The following is a 25,816-nucleotide window of genomic DNA, read 5'->3' on the forward strand; positions in this document are numbered from 1 at the left end:
ATTTTATTTTAAGCCAGCTATCCTGGTCTGATTTTAAAATTAAATTTAAAATAAAATGCTCTTTAATAAGTAAAATCACCGATCTTAGAATAATGTTAAATAATTATTATTATTGTTATAGAAAAAATAGTAATGTATGCAGATCAATTTTAATGAAAACTAAAATCTAAATTCAATTAATTTAACGTCGATGCAGTATAAAATTGAAGCACATGTATGAGTTTTATTGTGAAGGTTTTCGCGTGATCGTTTGAGTTTTTAAAGTAATGCCGGCCACATCATCTGTAGTGTGTAGTGATCGCCCAAGAAAAAAAAATAATGAATAAAATTAGACATGTTTATCTATGATTATGCCAACGCAACAGTATAATATAACAATAGAAGATTTATTTCATAGTATTTATATTTATAATTACCTAATGATTAATTATTAAAAATTTTTTTTATTGAGATTATCTTCAGAGTAAATATCAAAACCACACGACTCAAGTTTTATTAACCATTGCGTTAACGTTTCATCTAAAAAAATTAATTAAAGTATAATAAATAATAATTTTAATATTAAAATACGAATACTATAACTTTTAATTAATTTTAAATTGCTAAGCAGATTGTCAAGCATAAATGCTGATTTCTCATTAAATAGTTGTGGAAAAATATTATGAATTTTCGACTATGTAATAACAGTAATACTTTAAAGAGTCGATTTTTATCCCTGCATTCTAATTGAACTTCGTTGATCGATAAACATTATTAAACATATTATTTAAAGCAATAGTATTTTTGTTCAATAATTAATTATTTAAGATTTAAATTATTTTGTTGAATTATTTATGCGAAGAAGACTTGTTCCATACCAAGTTGCTCGAGAAACAATCCCATTGGTGTACGTTTCAGTCCAATTCCTTCGATTTTATTGACGACTTTATTTTTAATACTTCTTAATCTTAACGATGCGTGTACAAATGTTGCTGTAAATTTTAATTTAATATAAAAAATTATTTATTTTGTAGTTATTTAATTTTGAGGTAAGATGTTCGTAATTTTTACTCACAGTCAATCAGAATAACTTTGAATTAAATAATAAAATAATAAAATGTGGCAAAATAAAATAATGACTTGTTAAATTGCACTGTAGTCTCTTATCTATTGACTTTTTTAAAGATATAACCTCATTTTGATGTTACACTCATCAAGAGCTTTCATTTGAGTACCCACATGCAATTTTGATATATTTTTCATTTATATATATATATATATAATATATATAAATATATGAAAAAATGATGTGGGTACTTAAATGAAAGCTCTTGATGAGTGTAACATCGGGATGAGCTTATATTTTTAAAAATTACAAATTACTTGTGACTATTAAAAATTGATAACTTTTTTTTTTTTTGACAATTAAAAAATTTTAATAAATAAATAAAAAACTAATTATAATCGGCAATTCAAAGTTATCTTGAATAAATGTAATACTAATTACAATTGAACACGTTATTGATTTACGCACCAGAAAAAGGTAATAAAATGCCAATAAGAAACACGAGAAGTGATCCTAAAGTGTACGCAAGAAAGCATCCACCTGTGACAACAATAATTACACCAGCTAGTGGGTTTTGTTTCTTAAAATGATGAATAGCTCTTCCTTCACTGGAAACATATCCAAATACCGCAAGTACAACAGTCATCGCCACCATACCCAGTAACATTTTACCTGGGTGAATGATCCTAAAAGAAACGCCGACAAAAAAATTATTTATAGCCATTTACTTACCCAATAGCATTTAAAATTAATCAATATGCGGTCATTAAATAAAGTAGAGTAAAGATAAACAGGTTTATTTTTAGATACATACCCGACGATCAAAAAAATAACAACAGACATAAAAAAATAATTTGTCTGATAATAAAGTAGATTATTGACAACTCTATTTCCCCATTTGTCGAGATCTTTTAAATTTGGAATTTGAAAACGTGCCGACTCTAATAAAAAATCATCAAGACTGCGTAATGGTGGTAACTCCATGCCTGTATTACTTAATTTTGTTTTATCCATTATTATTGCTTATTCTTATTAATAATTTTTATTTTTTGATTAACTTTTTTTATTTATGTACTTAACTTGAATTTATAAAAAATAATTTCGATTGTTATATTATTTTTAAAATATAATTTATGCGTAATCAAATATTTTCAGACTCTGACGTGATCTCCACTGAATTCACTGAATTCAATCAACTTCACTCCAGATTGAATATATAACCTAAACTTCACACTGAACTACGTAATACGAGTTACATACATGCGCTGTATGTTTTTATCACGGAGGCTAGATATAAGGAGGACGATCGACATAGGTAAATGTACAGTTAGTGCGTCCGGAAAACTGAGGATAGATCATTTTCAAAAAGAAGCCGCTAGGGCGTCACTACGTTCGCTAATGTCCGGATCATGGCGTCCGTTTGTTATTGTTTATTAATAACACCAAATTGACATTCAGTTAGTTAATTAGTTTTTAATTAATAATCAAAGTGATAATAGTTTAAAATGGTAAATAAATGTATAGTTGATGGGTGTTTGAGTGGCCGGATAAAAGATCGTAATAAAAATTAAAATTAAATAGTCGAAACACGTCTTTATTTATTGTGCCACAGGTAATATAACCTAACTTAGTATTTTTGTAAGAAATAATTTTTATACTAATTAAATTTATATTAATTAAATGATTATAAAAAAAATTTTACCTATAGAAATTAAAGGAAATTATAAGTGCTCTTTTTTCAAAATATTTTTTTTAAATAATTTATGTTACAAGAGTCCCAAAAATTTTTATATCAGTAGATTTTAGTATCATTTTTGATCAAATTAAAAAAGAAATTGTAAAAAGGTATAACGTAATTTTTTTCTTCTTAGAATTAGTTTTAAAAAAATTGCATCGTTACCATTTTTTTGGAGCTAACGTTTTACTCAAAGTAACTTATTAAAATTATTTCCAAATATAACTTCATGTCAATTTTTTGTTTGTTTATTCAAGTGTCCAGACTTGTTAAAATTGTGGTACTGTGGATTAAAGCAAGATCTCACCCCAAAAAAAGATTATGTCTGTGAATTACATTTTAATGATCAAGATATTATTAAAACTGATAAAATATTATTGACTACTGGAATTTATGAAGAATTACCTCGAAAAAGATACTCGCTAAAGCCTGATGCTATTCCGACGTTGAATCCGAACCGTGTAAACAAAGCTTGCAACAATGAAAATAACGAAGCTCAGTATATGCAATGCCATTTATTAATTACAAATGACCATAAAACTAACTCACCACAAAACCAAGAACCAATAATTAGTAATGATCTCATAAACATAATTAATTGTGAGTCACCAAAACGCATTGACGTATTTGAAAATTTTGAAGAAAATGATAATTGTGAGAACGAAATGCAGGTAAGAAAAATTAAAATTTCGAATTATTACTCTGCAACTTAAGATAAAAGCACAAACAATTAGGAGGCCTAATTACTCTTGTTTGTTAGAATATTTATTTAAGTACTTGAGATATTGAGAAAGTGAAGCTCCCTGCCTTCGTGGAGCAAAAAAATAGTATACACTCTACGGGAAGTAAATAAAAAAGCCTCAGATCACATATTTGTCAACCTCGGCTTCGCCTCGGCCGACAATTACATGTGATCTGAGACATTTCTTACTTTTCTTCCGTAGGTGTGTAATATACTATTATAAATAATAAGAAACATTCACTATAAAAATTATCAAGTTTACTCGAATTTATTATAGCAGTGTATGAGAGTTAAATTTGAAAAATATTGTTATAAAACAAATAGTCTTTCGAAAAGAAATTATTAATTATTTTTTTTTCATATTCACGTTCTTTTCTCTATTCAATTCTTTAAAACAAAAGTAAATGAAATAATTAAAGAATCATGTTATAAGATATTTCAATAAGTCAAACAATCTGAATTATGAATATGTTAAAAAAGTTAAGTCTTTAGACATGTCTCTTATATCGTCTCCTATAAATTTAGAACTATTATTACAAAAAAATAATCATTAATTTTTGTTTATTTAATCATTTCAAGCCACGTGAGTTATCTACTCCTGAATTACGTCTTGAGAAATGTTCTTTATTAACAATTATCAACGTGTTGAAATTCAATGCTTTGCCACAAAATTGGAGTTGGACAACAGATTTAGTTAATCCAAAAATATAGTTTTATGTCATTTAGATAAAGTATCCATGAATTTAAAATTTCGTATAAAAATAAGTGAAGACTTCAATATATCAGTAAGAATTTTTAGATCTTGTAATTTATTTTTTCACAGTATAAACATAAAGTTCCGAACGTTGGTTGCTAACGAATGTTCAAATTTCTTCGAAGCGAACATTACACAGAAATATATCAGTTCTCAAAGTTATTTTCTCGATTTTTTCGCGTATTTTTGAAGATTTTGATAGAATAGCTTTCAAGAATTTTGAAAATTCATAAGAATCTAATGTTCGAACGTCAGTTTTTTTTTTTGTGGTAATGTTAACATTATACTTTTGATTAGTTACTTAACTTGAAAACGCAAGAGTCGGTAGAATTCAATACCAATTTTTCCCAAATATCTGATTTTTGGGAGTTTTTGAAGGAATTGGAAAACTGTGAGTTATGTGAAGGGACTGGATTACTTTTCCATTTTTGGCTACGGACATTAATTTTTTGTTATTAATAAATTTAAAATTTGCTATCGATTTTCCATGTTTAAAAATCGATTACCAAACTTAATAATTATTGTGTATCTTAAGTACGGAGCACATTAGTATACTCTACAATTGCCTAAAAATGATAATTCTAAGGTTTTTTATTACTTGTTAAATGAACTTTACTAGTATCATTTCTCATTAATAATAGATGTTCATCGGCGTGTTCTGGTGTGTCATTGCCTGACGAACAATATAAGAAACAAATGAATCTTTTTCGATGCTTTGCTTGTCGGCAATTGAGACGGAAATTGCAAAATCGATCGTACAAAGTCAAACCCGACATTAAAAGTTCGTACACTGACTTGAAGTACCAGGAGAGCCTGAAAACTAAACAAATTCAGCGCCTCAAACGTAAAGTAGGTATTTACTTATTTATCGTTTCTTCATGTATACTTGATTATTTACAGGTTGTGAGTGTTTAAGATCAATATTCTTTTATTTTTTTCAATAAACTTAAAAGTTTGATACAATGCTCGTTACATTACATTATCATTTCGTCAATACGGTTTAGTTTGTGAATACAAATTTAATCAACTACAATCTGAGAACTTAAATTAAATCACCTGTAAATGCCTATTTAACTATTTAACCCTTTACAGAATGAATCACTCATCAAAATTATAGAAACGCAACGACTTAATTGTATGGCAATTAAAGATGAAGCTCTAAGAGCGGAAATTTCTATTTTGCCTCCCGTGCAACAACTAGCAATTCGTGCTTGTTTTAATGCAGTAAAAGCTAAAAATGCCAAACAACGAAGATATACGGTTGAGTGGGTTTATGAATGTTTGCTACTTGGTATAAAAATGCTGCGGTATATGAACGACTCAGAGAACGTCAAATCCTCCCTCTTCCCTGCAAAGACACCCTTAACAAATATATCCAGAAGTTGGATAGCGCTTTTGGTTTCCCTAAAGCCATATTCGACACTCTTCGTATTAAAAGTTCACGTATGGAACCACATGAAAAACGGGGTATCCATGCACCATTCCTGTCACACTTTACTACTAACTGCAAATCTTAAAAATGCAAATCTTAAAAACGCAACCATTTTAACTATATCTAACAACTCTACTTAGCTATCGAGTATGATTATATTAACAAATCCGAGCGCATAAGTTTTTAGCTGAAAAAGTAATTCGTATTTGATATTTTTAAATAACTCTTTAAAAGCTTCATTAACTTTTAACAGTAGCTGGCTATTATTGTTAGACTACATCTGATTCACATTTATTTCATTCTAACAATTTTTTATTTTTCTCCTAGGTACCCTTTTAATAGATGAAGTAGCTTTAAGTGAAGCCGTGAAGCTAAATCGGAGAACTATGCAGCTTGATGGTTTTGTAGACTTGGGGGCACATACTCCGGAAAATTTAATCAACAGTCGGGCTGATCATGCCTTAGTCTTCATGTACCAACCTTTTCAGGGTAACTGGGTGCAAGTAGTTGGTAGCTTCCTGAGCAGAAATTCTGTCACGAGTGCCATTCTTCACAAATTACTCATTGAATGCATCGTATTACTGGAGAATGCTGGGTTTTATGTTGATGTCGTTACTTCTGATGCAGCTCAATGGAACAGAGGAGCATGGACACTTTTCGGTGTCAAAGATGGACAATGTAGCTGTGATCATCCATGCAATTTTGACCGCAGACTTTGGTTTATTTCGGATTTTCCACACTTAATAAAATGTTTCAGGAACAAAATTATGAAACGATTGTTTTTTTGGGTAAGCTTCTCTTATAATATGATTTTTAACACCAGTGTACTGTTATTCACGATTGAATTTTCAATTTAGTTAGCATTGGAATGAATATATTCATAAGTGACCTATTTAATTTTACAACTATCAAATTTTTCAATGATTGTATTTAATTATTTATGAAAATGTTATTTATTTTTAGACTCCAGATGGTTTTGTAAGAAAAAGTCATTAGGAAGCTTTATTATTGCATGAAATTTATCTGAAAGCCAATCTAAAAATAGCTTATCAACTAACTCCCCAGCATTTAAATCCAGAAGGATATCAAAAGATGAATGTCCCGTTGGCTTATCAGGTAATTATAATTATAAAGCTGCGAGAGTAAGTTAAAATGAATTTAAGATTATCATTAACATCGAGGTAACTGGCCTAATATTTATCTTTAATTTCTAACAATTCATATTATAAATAGCTGATTCAGTTAAAATAAATAATAAGATGTATTTATTCTTATTTTGATAAAAATTAATTTTTATAAATTTTCAATCATAACAACTGCTTATCTAATTTTAATGAGAAAAATTAAAACTTTTTGTTTTTAGCTTTTTTCGAAAAATATACAAGTTGCAATGGCGACTTATAAGAACGCTACTCCTGAGCTCAGTGATTGCGATCCAACAGTGGTTTTTATTAAAAGAGTAAATGATTTAATTGAAGCCATGAGTTCACGTACTCCTTTGAATGCTTTACGTTTAAATGATAATTGTCCCCGAAAAAGGTAATTTTTAATATATACATTAGGTCTTTTGATAGCTTCATACAATTTTTTCGCAATAATAAAGCGAAAATTATAGTTCTAAACGGAGAACCATTGTCAACATAAAACCATCATTATACCATGTGTACATGATCACATATTATAACCAATATTGGAAAATATTTATAAAGTATATATATGTAAGTATATAACTATAAAAATAATTTAAGACACTCCAATCTTATCATGACATTATTCCTACTAATGTTTGCACATAATCCAGTCTCGCAAGTTTACTTACATTTTCAATATGAAACTTATTAAACGAAACTTCAAATGATAGTCAAATTCAATGAATTTGAGTTTATTAGTTGCGGAAGTTCCTAATCTTTATCATAGCTGATATTCTCTTGGACTATGTATCCTATTTTCTGAAACATGCATTTTTCTAGAGTAATTTCTACTACCATAAGATAGAGGATAAATAAGTAATGCTATTTATTTTTGCTAGGTAATAAGTGATTTTATTGATTATCTGAAGATTTGGGAAGCCAAAGCTAATGAAGAAAGAGAACTTTATAAAAAGAAGAAGAAAGGCAAAAACAAAAATCAAAAAATGAAAATGAAGTTGATGATAAATTTTTTTTCGCAATTACTCCTAGTACTCTTACTGGATTAAAAATTACGTTACAGGCTACTTTAGAGCTAAGTGAATTTTTGCAAAAAGAATGTAATTTTGAGTACTTGATGACATCGCGGCTTAATCAAGATCAATTAGAAGTATGTATTAATCGTTGGATTTTTATCAAATGAATAATTAAAAATTGTTATAGTAAATATTCTTTTTTTTTTAATATTTGAATCTTATTTAATTTATAGAAGTTCTTCGGTATAATGCGGAGTGTTTGTCGTTGCAACGATCATCCGGATACAATCCTTTTCGGGCAAGTTTTTCGATTATTGTGTTCATATTCATTAGTCACGCCGCCGAAAGGGTCCAATGTCACAGCTGGTGAATTACTACAATCTTTAATGCAGTCCAAAGATTCTCTGGCTACAGCTAATGCATTAAAAAAATTGGCTGAATGAAATTGACGCTATTGTTGAAAATGGTATTTCTAGTAATAATTATTCGTCTAGTGATGATAATAATAATACATTTTCTCATCCAAATACCTCTGTGGCTAAAAACCCTTTGAAAGCTTGTTAGACGAAGATAGTGATGACGATAATGATGATACTATACCGTCATTTATTAGAAAACCATTCGAAAGTTTATTAGACGAAGATAGTGAGGATGATATAGAGGACGATGATGATTTGTATCACGATAATCATTATCCGTTCGAAAATTTAACTGAGGTTGACGATTCTTCTACTGAAAACAACATTAATCATCATAATCAAAATAAAATTAATATTGATTCAAATGAAAACTTTTACAAAGTGAAAATGATTGGGAAGGAAGTAATAGTTTTCGTGATGACCAGCATTACCATCATGATTATGATGTTGTTTCCACCAGTGATGGTATAGTTGCTTATATTGCTGGATATGTTGCGAGAAAATTTCAGCGAATGACTTCTTGCTGTGAATGTATTGAAACATTACGCTCTGCGAATTCCTCTGAACGTGATCGGGTCATATAATTAATGAGCAATGGTGGATTAATTTTTCCCAGTGAAAATTTATTCAGACTAATTAAAAAATTGGAACAAATAGTTTTAACCGTAGTTGGTACTAAAACTGTTAAAATAAATACTATGCACCAAGTGCTAGAGAAAATAGCAAAAGCTAAATGCCTCCCCATCCTAGGATGTGATGAACACAAAAAGGAGCTTACGGCTAAAATATTGAATAATTTTGTAATTATGAGAGGTAATTTTTTAGCTAATCTTATCAACCGAACTCTTAACGAACGAAAGATGATGGCCAAGAAACATCGTAAAATTTCTAAACTAGCTTAACTTATTAAACTCTTCAGTAATATTCTACTTTCAACATATATACGCTTATTAATTAAGAATAAAATTACCTAAACTATTTGAATACTTTATTATTATTATTATTATTATTATTATTATTATTATTATTATTATTATTATTATTATTATTACTATTACTATTATTATTATCCCAATTCGCAACTAAAAATGAAATTTTAATGTTTTCTTTTGATAAATGTGATTGTACATTGCATTCCGCGTCATTTATTTAAAAACCTGACATTAGAGACACTTGCGCACTCTAGTGGTGAAAGATCTGTCCTCCAATTTTCGGACGCTTGTAATACATTACGATCGTCCTCCTTATATCTAGCCTCCGTGGTTTTTGTGCTTATATAAATAATAATAAAATCGATTTTATTCAAGCTGCTACGAGCATGACAGGCTGACTTACTATTTACCAGTTGGGAAAATTCAAAGTAAGAATTAGAACTTCAATAAATTATCAAAAAATTAATTTTTATCCAATTGTTTAGATGTCAATTGTCACAATACACTTATAGAAAATTCCACGTACTTTAAAATAAATTCCAGTAATTACTTACTTACCAACTGTATCAAGCAGTGAGTTGCAGCAAACTTCGCTGCAAATGATACTGAAGTTAACAGACATTAGAAATGTTTTTTAAATTACTTTGTAATAATTTTTTTATTAAAAAAAAATTATAAGAATTTTTAGATGTCGGCTAAATTAATTTTCTTAAAATTATTAGTGAAAAATTATGACACTGAAGTTTTATATATTTTTATGATATATATAATGTATAATATATATTATTGCAAAACAATTGAGAGCATGCTGAATATTATACTGGTAGCATTGCAATAATTAATTGTATATTTTTCATTAAAACCGATGATTATAAATATTCCTTAAAAAAATGAGATTTATTATTTATGACTTAATTAGCAGCATCACAAGAATCAATCCAATCGTTGTAAACATCCAGGGGATCTGATAAAACGTTGACTGTTGTTTGGTAATCTTCTAGGCAAATACGACAGCAAATTCTTGCAGCTTTTCTTGCCTTATCCCTGTTTCAATAATTAATTTTAATAATTATAGTAATTGTTTTTGATGACATTAAATTTAGTTTACATTTTATGCCGAAATAAAAATTAGAACAAGACATGAATAAATTTGTGTGATAACATTAATTAACTTAGATAATAATAATATTAGGAATTACTTACATTTTAACCTCACATGATTTTTCGTGGTTACAAAAGGGGCATGTAAATTGTGTCTCCAAAGGTTCGATATTCTTTCGTCTTGTCGGTGCCTGTCTTTTACTCTTTTTGCGTCCCATTTTGTTTGTTGCCTGAAAAAAATTATTAAAATAATAACAATGGTGTTATTGTTGTGGTTCATTTTGACAGAGTCCAGTATAATTTAATTGTTGATAAATAACTTACTTTGTTTTGTTAAATTGACAATCAATTGCTTCTTATCAATAGTTCGTGTGAATTTTTTAATGAATAAAAATTTTTTTCACAATAATAAATTATTTACAAGTAAACAAACGCGTAATTTTGTTATGTGTGAACTAAAATGGAGTGATGGTGTTGACTGTTCACTGCTAAATAACAGTTATTTAATGACTGACAATAGTAAAACTGATGGTACTATACTATAGCTCGAATTTGCTATAGTACGAGTTTCCGGTTAGGCAAGGGAAAGGGAAGGATGTAAGTTTATAATACTAAATTTAACCGGCGTTTTTAATTTTTTGATTTTTCTAATTTTTCAATAATTAAATTATAGAAAAAAAAAATTTTTTCAATAAAAAAAAATTTTTTAAGTTTTTAAATGTCAGCTAACTTAATTTTTATAGTTTTTTACAATTGAAATTTTTTTTTAATATTTTTGTAATGATTTTTTCAATAAAAAAAAATTTTTACAAAATTGCACTTACAGTTTTTCAAATTTTTTACAATTAAAATTTTTTTTTTTAAGATTTTTTCAATAAAAAAAAATTCTAAAAATTTTTAAATGTCAGTTAACTTAATTTTGATTATAAATTTTGATGGGAACAGAATTACAGGGCACTTGATTGAAAATTCATATTTATTATTTGTAATTATTAAAAACTGATCAGAAATAAATTTCTGAAATATGTATTCATATTGCTTTACAAAATTACATTAGTTTTGTCAATTAATTTTTGGATTGAGATGCTTATATATGAAAAAAAAAAATGCTTGTTAACAAAAAAAATAAATTTAATTAAGTATAGGCAATAATAGAGATTTATTTAAATGTTAATTACACGAGATAATTTTTGGACTCTATTAAGAAGTAAGTCCCCTTGTTTCACCATTGCTTGATACTGCCAATTTTTGCTGTCAGGCCGGTTAGTTTCGACGACTCCGCCAACACGGTCGACTTTGCAGTGTAATCTTCCTGCAGCGATGTAGCGTGACAACTCTCTGGTGAATTTAAGCAAAAATTAGTTTGATTTATTTATTAAATTGATGGAGAGTACTTACAAGTCAACGTAATCGACGGTGACACCAAATGCCTCAGCCATGTACTGCAATGTCAATGATCTGTATGATTCCAGAAGCTGAGTGTATGCTAAGATACGCATTTCTCGCACGTAGTAACGATAGTGAGGGTGAATCAGGTAGTCTCGTCGTAATAATCCTTCAACGTGAGCTATAATAATAAAATTATACAATTGTTTAGTCTTTTTATAATAAATTGTAATTATAGATGTCTTTTAATTCGAGCCCAGTAATTTTTACCGAGATTTTTGAAGAAATCAGCATAATGACAATTGTATAAAGAGAAAAGGAACTCTTTACAATCCTGATTATTGTGTAACACTTCCAATATTTCAGAGCCTTTAATTATTTTATCTCTCAATTCATTTCTTGGTAGACTAATCATTGATAAGTATACCGTGTAGCGGACAAATGTATTGTAATCCATGAGTTCATAGCTAGTAAAGGTGCTGATGGTATCGAGGAAAAAATTAGCAGCTTCCTTGAAATCACGAACTGCTATACAGTACGTTCCTTGGTAGACTTTCAGCCGGTTACGTCTGTCCCAATCACCTCCTTCGTCTATTAAACTGCAATAAGAAAATCAATTAATTTAGCATATTTTATATCCTGTTGGATAGTATAACAATTAAAAAAAAATGATTGACAAAATGCTCTGTCAAAATCTAATGATGTTTTAGTTTTTTTATAAATAATTAAAAAACCAAAATCATTAAAATTATTAAAATTTGTTATAATAATGATGAAAATAAAATTACCAGATAGTTGACAATTTTTAGATTTTTTTTTTTTTTTAATTAATAAAATTAAAATTAAAAATTGCACATGTAAAAAATTTTAAAAACTATACGTGCAATTTAAAAAAAAAATTTTTTTTATAACTAATCAATAAATGTCACACATACGTCTTTGCCTTGTCAATGTTTCGGGTGATATGATCATGATCCATGTAAAACAACCCTATTCTAATGTTGTGGAAGACAATATCAAGTCTGTGACCGAGCGAAACTGTTTTTTCATAAGTCTTCCTAAATGCTGATATAGATCCTTCTTTGTCACCGATACGACACAAGTGCTCGGACTTTTTGAGATTAGCTTCGCGTACTTCCATCTCACCAAGATTTTGCTCAGCATCCTCGATAGCATCATCCAGAACTTTTAATTGCTCGCGATTGCAAGCGCGCATTTTTTCCATAAGTGCGGTGTCTACTGGCCATTCAAGATCACGGCAAACTTCTTCGTAAAAAGGCGCCATGTCTGTGAAACATTAACAAAGGAATAAATTAATAATTTAATATGACATTAATAAAACTATTTTTAAACAGATTTAATAATGAATAATTAATTAATTTGCTACTCACTGTCAGCTTTAATGGCATTCATCAACTTAGACTTTAAATTCTCGTCATTTTTGTGCTCCGGTAAACTCAACAAAAATTTAGTCTGCGCTAATTCGAAATTCGGGTTCTTCTCCAGTCCATCGTCTTCCAAGTTTTCAATCGGCATTTTGTTTACTTAATTATTTACTTTACTAATTATTATTGAATCTATCAACACTTTTTCCGTGATGAATAAACACTTTCGAGATCGTATCTAAACCACATTCATAGATTGTCAAGAAGTATAACCTTTTATTATTTTTTCACAAGTCATCTTCATCACAAATGACAGTGAATTGTTTTTCTTTCTACTAGGTGGCGGCTAAATTTAAAACTGGCGCTAAAATTTAAATTTATAAATTCAAAAATTATTTATTATTTAGGTGAGTAAGTAAATTAAAACTTATAAAAATTAAGTTAGCCGATATCTAAAAATTGATTAAATTATTTTTATTAAAAAAATTATTCCAAAAAAAAAAAAATTTAATTTTGAAGTATTGAACATTTTTTATGAAAATAAAATAATTTTCACTTATCTGTCATTAGTTGGATAATTATTTAAAAATGAAATGTCAAAAATAGTTACCAAAAATTAGTTATACATATTTCAATTTATTAATTTAATTTTATTTCTTTAAATTCATCAAATAAAGTATATTATTTATTTATAAGGTAGATACTGTACGGAGCATGCCGGATTTATAAAAAAATACGTTGCGGTCGGAACAATTTTGTTCGAAGGATCGAAAATTAATTAGATACTCTATAATTAATAATTATTATCATTACTAGTATTAATTAATATTATTTTGTATTTTTTGTTCGTGTTTTCAAACAAGTACAGAAATATTAAAAGCTAATTCGTGATTACTGGCAACGCTTTGAAATTTTTTCCATGAAACATGAGAGATTTATCTGTAAAAAAAAATAATAACTAGACATAAATTAATTAATAATTAGATGAAAATGTAGAGTCCAGACAGATAATCTGAAGTTCTTGATGATTTTATTATAAAATAAAATAACACTTTAAAAACACACTTGAGGATTTTATTATAGATCTTAACAATAAATCTTAAGCTATAAGATTTAAAAATCAAACAAATTACAATAATTTATAATTTTAGTGAAATTTTTATTTTTTAAAACGGTAACTTCTTATAATTACGCAAATAAATTTTCTAATTAATTTTTAATTACAATCATAATAATAAAAAAAAAAAAAAAAAAATAATATATATATTTATATATAGTATTTGTATAAATTTAAATATAATAATATCTTGTACTCAAAGATTGTTAAAATCACAATAAAAAATTTTCTTAAATAAAAATTTAAACATCTGGACTCTACTGAATTAAAAGATATCGCTAAAATTGAAGAAACTAATTTATAAAATAAAATAATAATAATTTTCAATAATTTGTAAGCCATTAAAAATTATGTATGGCCCACTTTTATGGGCCCAAGCTCTTCACTTACACTTTAAAACTCGATGCGCAACAGCGATTCATTGATCTGTTTGTTTAATTAATTATTTATTTATTTATTTATTTATTCATTCATTTATTTATTCAATATATCATAATTAATTACTGTATCTTAATAGCTAGAGTGTTTTTTTAATTACTTTTATTTTATATAATATATATTAATTTACAATTAATTTATGCTGCCCCTGTTTTACTTTTTTTAATATTATATATTTAATTAATTATTATTTCGTTAGTTTTTTTTTTTTTAAACTCAGTTTAAAATTATTGAATCAATGAAAAATAAATAAAAATAATTTCATTATACTTGTATTATTTTTTTTTTATATCAATTAGAGTACAATGTCATCGTACTTAAATAAATAATATTCATTACACATGACACTTATGTAATTTTTTTTTAATAATCAATCTTATTTCAAGTATTTTTTTTTCTGTTACACAGAAAGATCAAGATAACACTGTATATCATACCAGATTATAATGAGTATAATCTAGATTATAATGAGTATAATCCAGACATCACTCAGTATAATCCAGATATCACTGAGTATAAATCCAGATATCACTCAGTATAATCGAGATATTACTGAGTATAATCGAGATATCACTGAGTATAATCTGGGATGATATCCAGTGTCATCTTATTTTTTCCGTATACTTAAAACATCAAGTAGATAATAGCTGTCGACAATTTATTTTAAATCTGAGGCCGATAGAACTAAAGAAATATTTATTTTTATATATATAATAATATAGACAGCATATTATAACAATAATAATAATTATTATTATTATTACTATTGTTAATTATCAATATTAGTATCATTATTGTTATTTTAATAACAGCATCAACTTCATCTATACCCTGTGCATCACCTCCGTCGTCAACTCATCGACACATTCAATTTAATGATTATTTGACAAATTGTTAATTAATTATTTTATTTTATTTATTTATTTATTTATTATATTGGCTAGTTAATAGTTAATTTATCATTATAATATCTATTTATATTTATATTTGTATCAATAATTTTTTTTACTTTTTATATATTTATATTATATATATATTTAATATATTTATAATATATGTATAACTGATGCATCATTTTACAGCAATATATTTTAATTAAAGATGTAATGTCTCGGTGCGTCAACGATATTTTAACTTACGTCTCTTTGTATGGTTTAATTACTAGTATAAATAAATAAATATATTCAATTATTTATTTATTTATTTATATGCCATGCATCAGTCATTAATCGCGATAATATAACTTGTAAAAACATAATAGAATATTAATTATGGCATAAAACGTAACACAACGCGACTCCATTTATATCGTAATGATAAGTCATCTTCATTATCGTGATCATAAAAAATAATTATTTTCAGTTCACTGGGTTTTTTACTTAATTTTTTTTGTAATTAACTAGCAATTAATAACTATTATAATGTTAAAAAAAAAAGTTCAACGATTACGTTAATGAAGATGACAATCCGCAATGGCAAATTTATATTTAATTAGTTTTTTTTTTTTACATTTATTAATCATATATTCGTGTTTCGCGAGAATAAACTGTGAATGACAATGATAACAACACCGATGAAAATTCGTTTGTTTATTTTGTATTATTAATATATATAATTGTATATACACAACGACCGCCAATGTATATTAACAGAGATCGGCGAAATAATTTATTTCTAAAATAAACCAGATCGCTACCTTTTCAAATAATTATTTATTTATAATTTTGCAAATAAAAAATTTAATAAATATTTCTTGTACTTTGTTTCCAGTTTAAATTTAATCACAAATTTAAAGATAGCGAACTTTAAATTAATAAAATTAATGATTTTTTTTTTTTTTTTTTTTTTTTTTTTTAAAGAAAAATAATAATCCTGACTTGCAATAGAAACTTATATCGTTCGATAAAAAAAAAAACATAAACAAAAATTAAATGTTATATATAAAATTTTAACGAAACTATAAAATACTCTAAGATGATAATTATATGTACATACATAATAATAATATGATATTGATATATTTCTTAAACATATTTTCTATTTTTTCTCTCTTTTTTTTTTTTTTTTTTCAATAATTATTACAATAATAAACGGTAAAGTTTATAACGGAATGTACTGATTGACATTCAAAGTTTTTAATATAATAACTAATGACAATTGAAGTTAGTTAAGGCAACAACAACAATAACAACAACAACAACGTAGTCAGGAATTTATAAAAAAAAAAAAAAAAATTGAAGAAATAATAATTATAAAACGTACGGTAATAAAATTGCACATTTATTACATAGCACCTCACTGGCCTTATAACAATTTACTTTCCTTTTGAAAAAACTAAAAACCAATATAACTCAATCATAAATGCAAAAATAAACCGTACAAATAACTCGGAAAAAAAAAAAAAAAAAAAAAATAAACTTTTTAAATAATTGGATAATTATTTTTGAGCATCACGAGTATATTCATATCTATCACTCGTTATCAATATTTCTTTGTTAATATTTTTCGCCGACCTCCGAAATCACGCCGAGTCGTTAAGTTAAAACGACACAATTCAACCCAGCGAAATTGATTGACATCATCCGAAAGCACTATTCGTTACGGGTGGACTAGATTTATTCTAATCGCGTCGCCGTCGTCACAGACTTATCATTACTATTATTATTTTTATTATAGTTAGTATTTATTATTATTAATCATTTTTTTCTTCATCATTATCAGTATCATTATCATCATCATCATTATTGTTATTATAATAATAATTATTATTATTATTATTATTATTCTTACTGACTATAATCGTTATGATCATCATTATCGTTACTATTTACTATTATTATAATAATAATAATCATTAAAACATAAATTACACATTATTAATAAAGATTAATTTCTCGAAAACGGCGACGCGGTCTTGAAAATACTTGTTTTTTTTTTTTTTTTTTTTTTTTTTTTTTTTTTTGCCGTAATGCCAACGTTTTTTTTTTTCCTCAACGATGCAGCATTCGGACATGCCAAGAAAATCCTAAGAGTGTAAAAATACGTAAAAAAGGTAGTATTCAGCGTATAATATATATATTTATTTTTTTTCCTTTTTTTTAATATTTTTGAGTTAATTAAGCATAACGCTTACAATGATTATCATACGCCGTCATAGCCGAGGTCAACGGGTGGCCTGTAATGGGATTGAAGGTAAGAAGGAGGTGTAGAGTTACCAGGACTGCTGGTAGTGCTAGAAATACCGTAACCACCAGGATAATTTGGACTGGGGGCATGAATGCCGGCTGGAGGTGTTGGATATGCCTCGAAGGAACTCGAGTAGGATGTATTGTATGGATAGGGATTAGCCATGTGCCCTAACGAGGGGTGCATACCACCCATACCGGTCATGCCGCCCATTCCGTAAGTACGTTGCATCAGACTTGACTCTAATCCCCCAAAGAGATAGCCGTTGGTGGGTCCCATAGTTGGTACAGGATAATGTGGACCAGGGATAATGTTTGAGTAGTTATTTCCCGCTTGACTCATGCTCGGAGTATAATTGCTCGAGGCGAGATTTTCTACTGTATAAGATTTACTGTGTTGCTGCTGTTGCTGCTGTTGCTGTTGTTGCTGTTGCTGCTGCTGCTGCTGCTGCTGCTGCTGCTGTTGTTGTTGTTGCTGCTGCTGCTGCTGCTGCTGCTGCTGTTGATGTTGATGCTGTTGCTGCTGTTGATCAAGCCGTCCGTTCATCCCATACGGCGATCCGTAATTTTCACCTGGATAAAGCGGTTGCGAACCAGGGTAAATCCCACCTCCAAGCGGCAGACTGTAATTGTTCATACCCGGGCCAGAAAACCCGGACAAATAAGATTGATGATGCGGCTCCATTTTATTATCACCGAGGCCGTCATCGGGCATTCCGGGATGGGAGTGTAAGCGTTGATTGCCACCGTCAGCTATACTCGGTATCTGATCAACCAGAGACTCGAGGTCGCTTAGACTCTTGGAAGCAACATCTTGTCCGGTATTTCTCTTCATGACGTACTGCTCATGCGGATGCGGGGACATTGATGAGTGTGTCGGCGTGTGAGGATGACTCAGAGGTGGTGTGTGATGCGACTGATGTGAGTGCTGCTGGTCTTCAGCGGGGTTTAAGCCCGTGGGCGTTGTTTGATGTCCGTGCCCGTGAGAATCGGGTGTCGGCTGATCGTGGAAACCCATGTAGCTCGTATAACTCGAATGTGACTGCGTACCAGGGCTTCCCGAGTGCGGTATTGTCCCGTCTGTTGTCCCAGCCGGATTATAAGCGCGATGGTCATTCGTGAGATTCTGCTGCTGAGACATACTTGTCGGTGGTTCAAAATCCGGATGCTCAACGCCCGGAGAGGTTAATGGTGAGGGTTCAAGATTATTTTCAGATGATATTGCCGTGTTTATCTCAGACGATAAGTCCGAGTGAGTGAACGACAAGGACATAGATTTAGGACTTTGGCTATAGTGCTGCTGTAAGTGTACCGGGCTTTGTTTAGCGCTCATGTTATACGGACTGTCATTTATACCCTGTGAAAAGAAATTTGAGTCGGGCTGCGGATATGGCGCCATGTGAGCGAAAGGTTTTGGTGGAGACATAAGAGGAGGTGAAAAACAACCTGGGACATTCCCGTAATTGTCACCAAGATGTCCCATGTTTTGAGGATGGTGTGGATGATGGTGGTGATGTTGCTGTTGCTGCTGTTGGTGCTGCTGATGTTGCTGGACCATTTGCTCGCGCTCCCGAGCTTCACGCTCCTGTTGTTTCTGCTGCTGATGAATTTTCTTGGGACGTCCACGGCGTTTCTTTATCACCTCGCCTCCAGATCCGATATTTGATCCCTCGACGTTACCACTCCCGGGGTTGCTCGTGTCCATTTTAGGGTCAGACTCTAATGGAATCATCATCTGATCATCCGGATTTTTTATTTTCTTGGGTCTACCGCGTTTCTTTTTCCCCGGTATCAATCCTTGCTCCGGCTTTATCTCGCTTAATTCGGACATCCTGCTCTCGCCGTCAATATCTTCGGCTTCGTACAGAGATTTTTTATCTTCAATAGCGTCTGAATCTTTCTTTTTATTTATTTTTGGATCAGCAAATACAATATCCGATTCGTCCAGGTGTGATATTGTACCATTTAAATAATCACGAAATTTTTTAAGAGCTGCATAGTATGGCACCTTATCCGCCGCGCGTGGCAATTGCGCACATCTCGCGCTACTCGATGGCATTACCCACATATACTGTAAATAATAAAATTATAATGTTTAATAAATTAATAAATAATTATAATTAATTAATTAATTAAAGAAAAAAACTTACTGTATTTGTACCCTCAATTAAATTCGGTTGTCGACCAAATCCAAATTCTTTTTTACCAGAAAAAACTTCATAAATAAGTTTACCATTAAATACTGCTATTTTTGGCTTGTACCTCTTCAACTTTTCCAACAATAAACTACTACCTGTAAAACAAAAAGCAAAACAAGGTTTATGTTATGAATTTATCATAGTGTTTAAACATAAATATTTTTTTTTTGTTTGAAACAAGACAGCAAGGTCGTGTATAAGTAAACAACAGAAGTTTAGAGAATCCATTAATCTTGAGCAGAGAATTTGTTTCGAAACAAAGTTTTACGTCTACCGTAAACTTATGTAGATATAAACTAGCATAGTGCACAATAGATAGATAGTAGTGGTAACACAAGGTATTTGACTCTGTAAGTACGATCCGTCTTAACGATTAATCTATGATAAGCGGTGTCCAATAGTTTCGAGGCCAAGTAACAACTCAAGTTCTATCCACTTTTACTGTATAGCTAGGGATTCGTTGTGTCTGTAGTTAAGTGAAAATTTAGTGGTTTACTTGGTTGTTTTCAGCAAACTCTATTACACTAGAGTCTGATCAAGAGACTAAAGATCTTCACAATGACACGGATAGTCTCGTTTATAGTATATTGTTCGGTATAGTTTCAAACTACTTTGTCACGGCCGCTCATTCAACACCCCGAGCAACTTGATCTTCAAGCTCCATTACTTGACCATCAACTCGGATATCTTTAAATAATAAAAACTCGGTGAATTTCATCTAGAACTTAACATCTTTTTAAATCTTTTATTTTTAAATCTCAGATTAATCGATTTATCGATTGTTTTAATTGAGGATGTAATTATTATTTAGACCTTTTTCAATTTTTTAAACTCATTAAAAAAATTTTTTTTAAATTTTTAATTTTTTTATTTATTTTTCAAAAAAAAAAAAAAAAAAAAAATGTATAAAAATTTTCATAAAAATGAAAATTAAAATAATGGACCCCACTTTTGAATAATTACCCAAATCAGCTATAAATTTCACCAAAAATTTTTTTTTTCACAGTAAAAAAAATTTTTTGTCTCAACTCTTGTCGTTTACTCATTTTTAGTTATTTAGCTAAAATATATAAAAAATAATATTAACCTTCTTTAATTTCTTTTCTCGTTAAATCAGCACTTCCTTTAGTCGCACGTGCGACCATATTAGTAAAACCAATTCCTAAACGTAATAATGTATAGTCGTCTTCAGCAGTAAGTGGATCAGGTGTTAGGCCACTCAAATGTAAACATTTCCCTGAAAAAGAAAAAAAAAATTTTAATTAATTAAAGTTTGAAACTTGTCTAATTATTTATTAGCAGTAATGATGATGTCAATTTAGGTGTTTATGTGTAAAAGTTTAAGATTTAAGTAAAGAAAAAAATCGGAGGGAACTTTTAAGATAAAAAATAAATAAACAAAAACAAAAAGAAAAAAAAATAAACTATTGGAAAATCAGTTAAGGGAGTACAAATGTATAAACTTTAGGAGTAAAAACATAAGAGAGTTACCAAGAGTAGACGAATAAGTAAGAGGAGAGAGTCATGGTAGTACTGGCGGATAGTAAAAGAGAAGTTGTTAGAAGTTTTGGGATACAGAAATTTATGACTTTGCGGAAACTCATTGGTGCGCGCGAACGATCCACACAGCACAGCGAATGGCCCCGCGACCTTGGCTCAACTTCGGAAACAAAGTTAAGAGGTCGAAAGGAGAAAACGTTCAACCGCGTGCCCATAACATTTTCCATTTACCTCTTCACAACGGAAAGAGTAAAAAGAATAATAAAAAAGGAACAAAAAAAATTGATGAAACTTTATCGAAAGCTACACTTTCATTTTTTTTTTTTTTATCTCAAACCCTCTTTACTCAATCTTTATCAAGATTAAATGGGTAGTATCTAAGATACCGGTGTAATCAAGTCCTCAAAAAAATTTTATTCACTGATATGCTAAAACTTGTTAATAGATTTTTATGTTTTATATTTTATATTTTATATTTACTTCATCTTCTCGGTATTTAATATTAAATACATATATAAAATTTATTTTTACAAGTATAAAATGTACATTTATACATTTATACATTATATTATATTATATTTTTCTGTAGATGTGGATTGTAACGCGCCGGTCAGGTTTGAATCCAGGACACAGGTCGATCGCAACCTGTGACTGCGCTCCGAGACTCGTGTGCGTTGGGCGCGCCGGGAAAATCAATTTTCACAAGAGCTTTCTTAACATACTAAATATAATTTAACGAAAAAAACTAAAATAAAACATACATGTAGCTTAAAATATGCGATCAGTCCAAAGAATAAAGAAATTTATTCCCTAATTTTAAGCGGCTGGAATTTAAAATTTACCGATTGATTATAATACCAGCCAGCGTAGCACGTAATGACATTAAGCGTGTGTACTTCTAACTAAGAAAATTTCTAAGTAACTTGACAAATGCCCCGGAGTCTTTGAGATAAAACGTAAATAGTGAAGAATAAAAGTGAGATAACATAACGTAGAAGAATGAGACAAAGACGAAGGGGAAGAATTAGAAGAAGAATAAGAAAAACCTGGGTTGATTTGAAGCTTAGGGTACGCAAGGGGTAGTTCAGCCGAACGTGGACAGGGTATGTAAGCTGCTATCGAGCGAATACGCGGGTTTTACCCGTCCGTCCTACCCTTCCCTCCCTCAACATCCCTTTTAGTACTCCGCCCTCACCCTCGTCCCTGTTCCCTTTTTAGCCCCTCTTTCACTTCCACACCCCTAACCCCGTAAATCGAGGGTAGATCGTGACGGCTGGGACGGGCGGTCCCGGGGGTGGTAGAACCACCAGTATAAGCTGTAGAAGCAGCAGCAGCAGCAGCAGCAGAACCAACAGGAGCACCAGCAACCAACCTAGAGATGTAGAGATCCCAGCAGAGAGATGTAGTGAGGAGAAGAAGAGGTATAGAGCACTCGAGTACACGTTTTCCTACACTTTGCTTCTCTTTCCGAGTCTCTTTTCTCTTCTCTATATATTATATATGTATACCGTAGTCGTAGTCGTCGTCGTTCTCCTCCTCCCTACACCACCCACTCCCCATCATCCCCCATCATCTCCCTACAACCCACCACCACTCATTACACTTACTACCGCCATTGCGGCTACGACAAACTCTCACTCTTTCTATTTCTACTATTCTTCCCTTTTTATTTTATACACAAGTATTTCAACGTTGATACCTTTCTTATATTTTAATTCATCCAGCGAAATTTTGACTAAAATTTCTTGTCAAGCAACTTTTACTGGCGCATTCTTGAGTAACGCGACAATATATATATATATATATATATATATAACTCTTAGAAAAGGATTCTTCATGAGTTGGCAGACGTGTCCGCAAAACTTTCTCGCACTTCCCGACAACGCGCAAAAGTTTGCCGCAAAAAAACTTTTCCCGGATCTACCCGAAACATTAAATTAGGTCATATCAAACGGACACCAAGTTACACTTTCCAGGATTACTAAATACTTTTGACTTTTAAATAATTAATTCTACAATTAATCACCCGATCAATTTTAATAACTTACTTTTTGTCAATTAATTTCATTCATATTCATAAACTTCAATAAAAATAAAATAACTCTTGGAATTTAATTCTTTTAGTAAATTTAAAAATTTAGATTTATTACAGAAAATAATCCAAGCAATCAAACTACCTTGAAGCTCAAAAAGAATATTTAAAAGAAATCGTAAATAATTAAAGTGAGGATGAATCAACTGGATCTTAGCGTAAAGTCTTTGATAATTTTAAAAAATATGCTACAACGTTAAACAAAAGAAAACTAGTTACAAAGACTTTCCGATAATTAACTGAGTTTTTTTATCGTAATAATTATCACTCTACCCTTCACCGCAATAATTTTATCAGTTGATATCTTGCTCAAGAGTATAAAATACCTCACACGTATAAATTTTAAATTAAACCATGCAATGATTTACTGTATCTCATTACACCTTTCTAATTTTTCATAATTTAACCCTTTCATATATAATAACTTTATACTCTTTTGATCCCTTACAACTTTTTCTTCTTCTTCTACAACTACATAAATTTTTTGCACGGTAGTTCTCATTATAATTTACTAAGTACACATCTCTTATTTTCTCATGATTCTAGGGTCGTTTACTACCCTTTTCTATTTTTCCTTTTTTTTTTTATTTCATTTTTTGGTTTTTTTTTAACCTACTCATACCACACGCAATATTACTACTCATGCTCCCTTTCTATCACCCACCCTCTGTACTCTTTCAGTAAACTACGAAACTAACGGCACATAACCCGGGAGAAACCCTGGAAAATCGAACGCCATGTACAGATCTATAGGTATATAGACCACCAATAAAAGCTTTAAAAGGACGATGTAAAACCCACGCGTCGATGCGTCAATGTGTGCATAGGTAATAAGGTAATAGATAATATAGGTGCGAAGCGTATTAATCGTTTGATCTATTGAGCCATGGAATTGTTTAAATCGGCATTAAATTACGGCTTTATCATAGCGCAATTATCATACCTAAGATTTACGGTACGTCTATAGTTTTCTAAATATTTTATATTAAAATAAATACTAATGTATTTTATTTTATTTAATTTTAGGTATTTTTTTTTTTTTTTTTTTTTTTTTTTTTTTTCCGTGTGTATATGTGAGTGTGTGTGGTGTCAATGACATCTGTAGTGTATTGATCGACTCACAAAAGTGGTTTCCTGGTCCGGCGTAGTGGTGGCCCTTGTAAGCCGCGAAAAGCCCAGGGTTAATGCCAATCTGAAAATAAAAAAAAAAATTAGATTAAATTAAATAAAATAAAAATCAGAAGAAGAAGAAGAAGAAGAAGAAGAAGAAAAATAAGTTGTAGTATTATCATGACAATAGATAAAATAAGTAGAGTAAAATGTTTATCAAGTATTTAACATTCTTAAGGACACTTAAATGTCGGTCGATAAACTTTTTTGTGAGGTAAATAAAAAGTTAAGAGCCGGATAAGTTTTTTATAAGAATGCAACAAATGGATTTGACTAAAAGATATTTAGCTTTTTATTTTTGTTTTTCAACAACTTTTATTGGTTTTGTAGTTTTTATTTTCATTTTACGGATGTATCGCTTAACTTTTACGAGTTGAAGGGAAGAAAAAGTTTTCTCGCAGGATATATAGATCGGAATAGTGGTTTTGTTGAGAAGGTTTGGAATAATTTCAACAGCCACGGATAGCAGAGAGATAGTAATAGAGTAGAAGAGATACATGTAGTATTTCGTTAATCTGAATTTGGTAACGGTGATGATTATTATGCAACGGTCGGTCGAACACGCCGGTTACCTGTTGCACAACACCCGAGATGTTATATTCGCTCTTTACTTTACTTTTCAGATTAGGTAACTAATAACCGGCCAGACCAGAGAGTCCAAGGATAAGACATCATCAAGTAATACTTGTCAGTATGGTACATGTATGTATAGATAGATATATAGATATATAGATAGTACATTCTCGAGGGCGTTATTAATCGCGCGCGAGTTCTCTTTCAAAGACAACCTTGCGTAATAATGACTACGTGAATTGGTTGTGACGTACTTAATTCATATTGATGTGACGAGTGATAAGATTCTTTAATGTAATCAAAAATAATATTTATTATAAGGTGAAAGGCCCAATTATTGACAGGGGGTCTAAATATTGACTACCTAAATTATTTTTAAGTATATTTAATTATCTGTAGTAAGAATAACTGTCATATAAATTTTTATTAAATTATAATTAATTAAAAA

At 29.8% G+C, this 25,816-nt stretch overlaps 5 protein-coding genes across 11 annotated transcripts in view; 1 reads left to right on the forward strand and 4 right to left on the reverse strand.

Moving 5' to 3' along the window:
- Nucleotides 1–143: 143 nt before the first annotated feature.
- On the reverse strand, nucleotides 144–2,336 carry Jwa (PRA1 family protein Jwa). 2 transcript variants are annotated; one of them, XM_074239393.1, is made up of 5 exons: nucleotides 1,860–2,336; nucleotides 1,514–1,731; nucleotides 858–971; nucleotides 417–519; nucleotides 144–282 (listed from the first exon to the last, which is right to left on the reverse strand). In XM_074239393.1, exons 1-4 carry the CDS (start codon nucleotides 2,057–2,059, stop codon nucleotides 431–433), a joined length of 621 nt encoding a protein of 206 aa, XP_074095494.1. In that variant the 5' UTR covers nucleotides 2,060–2,336; the 3' UTR covers nucleotides 144–282; nucleotides 417–430. The 2 variants fall into 2 exon arrangements, with proteins under 2 accessions (XP_074095494.1, XP_074095495.1); XM_074239394.1 differs by lacking the exon at nucleotides 417–519 and having other exon boundaries at nucleotides 1,860–2,335.
- A 30-nt stretch (nucleotides 2,337–2,366) lies between these two features.
- On the forward strand, nucleotides 2,367–9,275 carry LOC141525071 (uncharacterized). Of its 5 annotated transcripts, XM_074239389.1 has the most exons (9): nucleotides 2,509–2,657; nucleotides 3,038–3,451; nucleotides 4,102–4,307; nucleotides 4,918–5,129; nucleotides 6,036–6,496; nucleotides 6,672–6,824; nucleotides 7,072–7,426; nucleotides 7,738–8,006; nucleotides 8,106–9,275. In XM_074239389.1, the coding sequence occupies exons 4-6, from the start codon at nucleotides 4,973–4,975 to the stop codon at nucleotides 6,702–6,704; spliced, it is 651 nt and encodes a 216-aa protein (XP_074095490.1). In that variant the 5' UTR covers nucleotides 2,509–2,657; nucleotides 3,038–3,451; nucleotides 4,102–4,307; nucleotides 4,918–4,972; the 3' UTR covers nucleotides 6,705–6,824; nucleotides 7,072–7,426; nucleotides 7,738–8,006; nucleotides 8,106–9,275. The 5 variants fall into 5 exon arrangements, with proteins under 5 accessions (XP_074095492.1, XP_074095490.1, XP_074095488.1 ...); XM_074239387.1 differs by lacking the exon at nucleotides 4,102–4,307; XM_074239388.1 differs by lacking the exons at nucleotides 2,509–2,657; nucleotides 4,102–4,307 and adding an exon at nucleotides 2,875–2,890.
- Nucleotides 9,276–9,952: 677 nt separating this feature from the next.
- Nucleotides 9,953–10,829, reverse strand: LOC141525074 (transcription elongation factor 1 homolog). The gene is made up of 3 exons (XM_074239395.1): nucleotides 10,649–10,829; nucleotides 10,427–10,554; nucleotides 9,953–10,267 (listed from the first exon to the last, which is right to left on the reverse strand). Exons 2-3 carry the CDS (start codon nucleotides 10,540–10,542, stop codon nucleotides 10,135–10,137), a joined length of 249 nt encoding a protein of 82 aa, XP_074095496.1. The 5' UTR covers nucleotides 10,543–10,554; nucleotides 10,649–10,829; the 3' UTR covers nucleotides 9,953–10,134.
- Nucleotides 10,830–11,450: 621 nt separating this feature from the next.
- Nucleotides 11,451–13,334, reverse strand: Rpn7 (regulatory particle non-ATPase 7). The gene is made up of 5 exons (XM_074238688.1): nucleotides 13,102–13,334; nucleotides 12,646–12,997; nucleotides 11,981–12,309; nucleotides 11,723–11,891; nucleotides 11,451–11,662 (listed from the first exon to the last, which is right to left on the reverse strand). The coding sequence occupies exons 1-5, from the start codon at nucleotides 13,244–13,246 to the stop codon at nucleotides 11,488–11,490; spliced, it is 1,170 nt and encodes a 389-aa protein (XP_074094789.1). The 5' UTR covers nucleotides 13,247–13,334; the 3' UTR covers nucleotides 11,451–11,487.
- A 4,240-nt stretch (nucleotides 13,335–17,574) lies between these two features.
- The window catches only part of Tdg (Thymine DNA glycosylase), a 31,618-nt gene continuing 23,376 nt past the window's right edge, over nucleotides 17,575–25,816 (reverse strand). For both annotated transcript variants that reach the window (XM_074238687.1, XM_074238686.1), the window contains 4 exons: nucleotides 24,748–24,817; nucleotides 21,121–21,270; nucleotides 19,986–20,128; nucleotides 17,575–19,906 (listed from right to left, as the gene is read on the reverse strand). In XM_074238687.1, the coding sequence (XP_074094788.1) occupies nucleotides 17,792–19,906; nucleotides 19,986–20,128; nucleotides 21,121–21,270; nucleotides 24,748–24,817 (2,478 nt within the window). In that variant the 3' untranslated portion in view covers nucleotides 17,575–17,791. The remainder of the gene's footprint in view (nucleotides 19,907–19,985; nucleotides 20,129–21,120; nucleotides 21,271–24,747; nucleotides 24,818–25,816) is intronic.

This window comes from Cotesia typhae, unplaced genomic scaffold (genome assembly GCF_013202065.1).
Source record: "Cotesia typhae breed Kobodo isofemale line unplaced genomic scaffold, CoteBio_Ctyphae contig_23, whole genome shotgun sequence".
In the NCBI taxonomy this organism is placed as follows: Eukaryota; Metazoa; Arthropoda; class Insecta; order Hymenoptera; family Braconidae; genus Cotesia; species Cotesia typhae.